The 6,789-nt window shown below is 42.5% G+C and overlaps 1 protein-coding gene across 1 annotated transcript; it reads right to left on the bottom strand.

Annotated features, from left to right (window-relative positions):
- Nucleotides 1–5,541: 5,541 nt before the first annotated feature.
- LOC106606755 (dual specificity protein phosphatase 13A) lies at nucleotides 5,542–6,723 on the bottom strand. The gene is made up of 3 exons (XM_014203120.3): nucleotides 6,401–6,723; nucleotides 5,955–6,169; nucleotides 5,542–5,838 (listed from the first exon to the last, which is right to left on the bottom strand). The coding sequence occupies exons 1-3, from the start codon at nucleotides 6,622–6,624 to the stop codon at nucleotides 5,639–5,641; spliced, it is 639 nt and encodes a 212-aa protein (XP_014058595.1). The 5' UTR covers nucleotides 6,625–6,723; the 3' UTR covers nucleotides 5,542–5,638.
- Nucleotides 6,724–6,789: the final 66 nt, after the last annotated feature.

Below are 6,789 nucleotides of genomic sequence, written 5' to 3'. Positions count from 1 at the left end.
ATTTAGCAAATTAACACTGGAGTGCTAGATGTGCAGATGATCATGTGCAAGTAGAAATACTGGTGTGCAAAAGAGCAAAAAGTAAATTAAAACAATATGGGGATGAGGTAGGTAGATTGGATGGGCTATTTACAGATGGGCTGTACAGCTGCAGCGATCGGTTAGCTGCTCAGATAGCTGATGTTTAAAGTTAGTGAGGGAGATATGTCTCCAACTTCAGCGATTTTTGCAATTCGTTCCAGTCATTGGCAGCAGAGAACTGGAAGGAAAGGCAGCCAAAGGAGGTGTTGGCTTTGGGGATGATCAGCGAGATATACCTGCTGGAGCGCGTGCTACAGATGTTGTTATCGTGACCAGTGAGCTGAGATTAAGTGGAGCTTTACCTAGCAAAGACTTATAGATGACCTGGAGCCAGTGGGTCTGGCGACGAATATGTAGCGAGGGCCAGCCGACGAGAGCATACAGGTCGCAGTGGTGGGTGGTTTATGGGGTTTTGGTGACAAAAAATATGGCACTGTGATAGACTGCATCCAGTTTGCTGAGTAGAGTGTTGGAGGCTATTTTGTAAATGACATTGCCGAAGTCGAGGAGCTGTAGGATAGTCAGTTTTACGAGGGTATGTTTGGCGGCGTGAGTGAAGCAGACTTTGTTGCGAAATAGGAAGCCGATTCTAGATTTAATTTTGGATTAGAAAAGTTTAATATGAGACTGGAAGGAGAGTTTACAGTCTAGCCAGACACCTAGGTATTTGTTGTTGTCCACATATTCTAAGTCAGAACCGTCCAGAGTAGTGATGCTAGTCGGGCGGGCAGGTGTGGGCAGCGATCAGTTGAAAAGCATGCATTTAGTTTTACTAGCGTTTAAGAGCAGTTGGAGGCCATGGAAGGAGTGTTGTATGGCGTTGAAGCTCGTTTGGAGGTTTATTACATAGTGTCCACAGAAGGGCCAGATGTATACAGAATGGTGTGTGTGTGTGTGTGTGTGTGTGTGTGTGTGTGTGTGTGTGTGTGTGTGTGTGTGTGTGTGTGTGTGTGTGTGTGTGTGTGTGTGTGTGTGTGTGTGTGTGTGTGTGTGTGTGTGTGTGTGTGTGTCTCATTCATGTTTCTGTCTGTGTCCTCTGCTGCCTGAGAAGGTCCAGCTGTATGAGTTGCTCCAGGAAGCCAGAGTTTGGTCCAATGGATCTGTTCAGATAGAGAAAGGCTCTGGTAGACCATCAGATACCCCAGGGCCAGAACATTGGATGCCCATGGCACAGTGAACAAACACCTTGCCTTCAGGACACACAGAGCATTATACCTTAGTAACCATTTTGTTTCAGGGTGTGTGTGTGTGTGTGTGTGTGTGTGTGTGTGTGTGTGTGTGTGTGTGTGTGTGTGTGTGTGTGTGTGTGTGTGTGTGTGTGTGTGTGTGTGTGTGTGTGGGGGGGGGGGGGAATTGTGTGGGGGCAAGATGGATAAGAGGAGAGAGGGATGAGGTGAGAGAAGCGAGGGATGAGAGGAGAGAGGGATGGCTGGTGGTCCGTCAGTGGGCTAACAGGAACTCCAGCAGCTCAGAGACAGATGGAGGTTCATAGCACCTCTCCTTTAGAGACATGCTGACACAGTCTGGAGAGGAGGTGTGTGTTAGTTACAGAGACAGATAAACCTAAGCGGAGCAGAAAACAGTCTGGTCAACAATAATCAAACATAACCTCTTTCCCATCTGATCCAAGTCAACTTACCTTTAACAGGCAGCACAGTCCCTCCTCTTACCGGGTCTGCTCATCTTCATACACACACACGCACATGCACACACACGCATACACACACACACACACATGCACATACACACCCCTGCAGTTAGTTTCCATTTTTAGCATTCTGTAATTCTATACCTCCTCACCAGTGATGAAAGCATCCTCCAGAATTTACTGGACAGATGACGCTATTCATAATGTAAAGGATTTATAGTTACTAATATAGCAGTAGTAGACGCCTGAAAGTAATATAATAGACACCAATCTGAGAGAAAAAAGTACCTTTAAAATTGTATAATCTCATTATTAATGTTTCAACTGATAGATTCCCAGGAGACAATGCTCAGCTGTACAACTCACAGCACGCTCAACTATCACCACTGGCTAGCACAGGAATGTTGAAAAGTTTAAATTATTTTAATATTTTAGATTTTACATGACAGTGAGCATTGACTGTCATGTGCCTTTCTTTTACTGAGGAGTGGCTTCCGTCTGGCCACTACCATAAAGGCCTGATTGGTGAAGTGCAGCAGAGATGGTTGTCCTTCTGGAAGGCTCTCCCATCTCCACAGATGAACTCTGGAGCTCTGTCAGAGTGACCATCGGGTTCTTCGTCACCTCCCTGACCAAGGCCCTTCTCCCCCGATTGCTCAGTTTGGCTGGGCGGCCATCTCTAGAAAGAGTCTTCGTGGTTCCAAACTTCTTTAATTTAAAAATGATGGAGGCAACTGTGTTCTAGGGGACCTTCAACGCTGCAGAAATGTTTTGGTTCCCTTCCCCAGATCTGTGCCTCAACACAATCCTGTCTCGGAGTTCTACGGACAATTCCTTTGACCTCATGGCTTGGTTTTTGCTCTGAACTGCACTGTCAACTGTGTGACCTTATATAGACAGGTGTGTGACTTTCCAAATCATGTCCAATCAATTGAATTTACCAAAGGAGACTCCAATCAAGTTGTAGAAAGATCTCAAGTATGATCAATGGAAAAAGGATGCACCTGAGCTCAATTTCGAGTCTCATAGCAAAGGGTCTGAATACTTATGTAAATAAGGTATTTGTATTTTAATTTTTTTTATAAATTTTCTAAAATGTATAAAAACCTGTTTTCGATTTGTCATTATGGGGTATTGTGTGTAGATAGATTTTTTGGATTTAATACATTTTAGAATAAGGCTGTAATGTAACAAAATGTGGGAAAAGTCAAGGAGTCTGAATACTTTCCGAAGGCACTGTATCCATCAGAGAGAGAGGGTTACAATACAGGGTAGATAAATGAGAGATGGAAATGGAGAGAGAAGGGGAAAGAGAGAGAGAAAGAGCAGAGACAGAAAGAGAGTCATGTAACAAGCATTAAGTCACAGCTGAGGTCACCAGATGACAGGAGGGAGGAATTGAGGGGTGTACGTGTGCGTGTGTACTGTGTATGCGTGTTTATCATGTGTGTGTGTCGAAGTTTATTGGTTGCGTACACAGTTTTGCAGATGTTATTGCAGGTGCAGTGAAATGCTTATGTTTCTAGCTCCAACAATGCAGCAATACAATAATAATACACACATAACCCTCCCCCTGATCCCCCCCAAAAAAGAAGAAATGAAGACATATCAGAACGAGCAATATAACACATGTGTGTGTGTGTGTGCAGACCTGGGAAGAAAATTGTTGTATTTGTAGTTTATTTGAAAATACCAACTTTAAAAATACTCAAGGTAGTTGAATATAGGCAATTATTAGTTAAATACATGAAAAGTAATTATTTCCTTTGGCATTCAAATACAGGTTTCAGAAAAACAAATCATATTTGAAAGTATTTGGAATATCTCTCAGAAAAACAAATAATATTTGAAGGTATTTGAACATATGCAAGTTATTTGAAAACCAAAATATATATATTTGATGGCTGCCAAATATTTGATGAAGAAACAAAAACGACAACAGTTAGTTGAATTAGTCTAAATCAGTGGTCACCAACCTTTTCTGAGTCAAGATCACTTCCTCAGTAAAAAATCAAGCCGAGATCTACCACTCAGATTTTTTTTAAACATGAATGACATTTTTTTTTTTACATTAACCTAATAAAAACTGTTCTGTAGGAAAGAGGCTGGGCAGTAGGCCTGATACATTATCACAGCATATTGGCTATATGCCTGGCCTGACAATATTGTTACTCTCAGACCATATTACAGACTATTTCAAAACTCAACCTTTGATAACAAAATAGATCGGTGAGTGTAGCACTTGAGAGTTACTGCTGAGCATGAATTTAAATAATTCGCTTTTTTATTTTACTGGACTGATGGTACCAGCATATTATGGTAATGGTGCTGGGACAACTGGGAACTCTGAAGAAAAAAACCCGATGTCAAATCATAACGTCGGTGATCTTCAGGTCGGAAAGTTGAAGCTCTAGAAAGATGCCCGAGTTTCCGATTTGGAATTCCGAGTTGGATGACCGTTCAAAATAAATCCCAGTCGGAGCTCGTTTTTTTTCAAGTTCCTAGTTGTCTTGAATGCACTGTATTCGGAAGTCAGAGATTTCCGAGTTCCCAGTTCCGAGTAGTTTTGAATGCTGCATATGTTTCCCACCTGATGGCGAAACTCTAGTCGCACCGCATCTGCCATGCACAAATTCATGTTGTTCCTATGACCAGAGAAAGTTAAATATTCCTCATATTAAAACAGACATTACGAGCTGCTAATAATAATAAAAACGCTGGGCTATCGATACGCTTGGCTAGGCCACTCAAGCGCATTTTATGTTTTGTAATAGTGTTGACAGTGCTGAATAAAAAGTTAATCATGAAGTCATTCGTAAAAACATCAGCTATTTGCTGTATTCTTTGACAGTCTCTCTGTGGCCATGGTTTTAAAAGTTATTAAATCTTGCGTAGGCTAATATCAATATTTGCTGTGTCGAGGTTTTGGAAGCGCTGTAGGCACGGTGATTTGAGCTATCCGATTGGCCAGTGCAGTATGTACACTCGCACAGATCTCCCGGTCCGCCGGGAAAGGAGGAGTTTGTTTTCAGACAAATTAAATGGTTCAAAATGGGAACACTTTGTTTACCCGGTGCGCAGGGCATCTGAATCAATTGCACCGCGAATAAAAAACGAAATGTTTGGTGATCGACTAGGAATGACTTGAAGATCGACGAGTTGGCGACTGGTGTAAATATCCAGTATGATAATTTAATGTTACTGAGAATGCTAACAGTAACTGCTAAAATATGTCAGTTAATTGTCTAAGGGAACTAAATTTCCCCAAACTGCCTTCTTGAATCAACTACAGACAAGGTAGGTGGAAAATCATTTTAATTTGTATTCTGAGTAAACTATCCCTTTAAAGATAGTGTGTGTTTGATATTCATAAACTCATAAACTTCACCCTCCCTACACCTCTGAATATAACAGGAAACCTGTTTGAACACCATGCACTGCAAAATCATTCTGGCTATGGATACAGAGAACATCAACACATTAACGTCAACACGCCAGAGGATATGTAGTTGAGCATCACAACTTATTTATTCTTATCTGTACAAAATATCATTGGTTTGACTTGATTTTCTACACCTGGGGCCTGTTCCGGAGATTGGAAATGTACAGAATGTTCAGATATAAATGTATTATGTACATCAAATCTGATCGACTGCAAGATAGGAAATTGTGTTTGCTCTATTCATTCTATTTCTAGCCATGCCTTTAGTTGAAGGTAGCTAATCCAATAGTTTATGTTCCAGATACAACCCTACCATTAGTTAAAGGCATCCAATCGTTAAAAAAAACTTAAAAACTAGTCATTTTTTGGAATCTAGAGTCACAGGTGTAGTCACTTTCCACAAATAGTTACTTTCCACAAATAATATTCAAAACTATAGTTATCCCAGGTCTGGTGTGTGTGTGTATTCAGTCCCTTCTCTCTCTCTGAAGAGTGTAGTCCAGGTTAATAAGCTGCATTAGGAATCCTCTGTTGGGGAACACCCATCGTTTTTGCTGCACCAGCCGGATGGCTGCCAGCAGAGGATGATGATGATGGATCATGAGGAAGGCTAGGACCAACGCAGCCGACCGACTCACTCCTACGGCACAGTGCACTAACACCTTGCCTAGGGAAGACAATAACATGTATACAGTCACGCATCAGTCACTCACACCCACGCACACACACACAGTCACACACAGACAACACACACACCAGCTCACTGTATGGGTCGTGGCTTACCTCCTGACTTTAATGCCTGGTGGATGAACTGAGCAGCAGGGTAAAAGAAAGGTGAGAGGTCAAAGGTGGGTAGGTCATTGGCAGGAACACCGTAATAGCTGACTGTGGTACCGTAGTAATCATCACTGCCTTTACAACACATCTTACCATGGGCTGCATTCAGGACATGAGTGATGCCCAACCTCCACAGCTCATACTTGTTATGAGACATATACCTAGGAGAAACAACGTAGAGATATCACTACAATAACACACACCATCACGCACACACACACCAACAGAACATCCTGATTCAGCCCATACCTATCATGAGACATGTAGCTGAGACACACAAGAACACACCATCACACACACCATATCCAAACATACGTGATGTGTAAATACAGGTGTGTGCATGCACATGTGTGTGTCTGTGTAATTACAACTGGAAAAGCAGGTGTACTCACATATCCCCCAGGTATAGGTTGGGCCACACCTCGTCTCCGTGCCTACAGGAGCTCTGGGCTGAATGTAGCACCTCCTCCAGCTCCTCCAGAGATGGAGGCTCACACACATCTGGCTCACATTCACACCTCTGCCCAGAGTCACATGATCCTGAGACACCTGACACACAACCCAGTAGCTCACCTGTCTTGCTGGACACTGTACTTGAAACTCCCTCACTGGCCATTGTAAAGCCTAAACATAAACAGTGATAGTCCTCAGCTCATACAGGCCTCGAACATAAACAGACCATCGCCTCTGTACTACAAACTCTCACTAGGCACACTTGTTTTTGCTTGCCTGGTGTGCCAGGTAGGAAGAGTTTTCAAGCTTGCCTTATGACAGTAAGTGA

Source organism: Salmo salar, chromosome 01 (assembly GCF_965601325.2).
Source record: "Salmo salar chromosome 01, fSalSal1, whole genome shotgun sequence".
In the NCBI taxonomy this organism is placed as follows: Eukaryota; Metazoa; Chordata; class Actinopteri; order Salmoniformes; family Salmonidae; genus Salmo; species Salmo salar.
The sequence above is the reverse complement of the archived record's forward strand: the minus strand, read 5'-3'. Positions and strand labels throughout refer to the sequence as shown.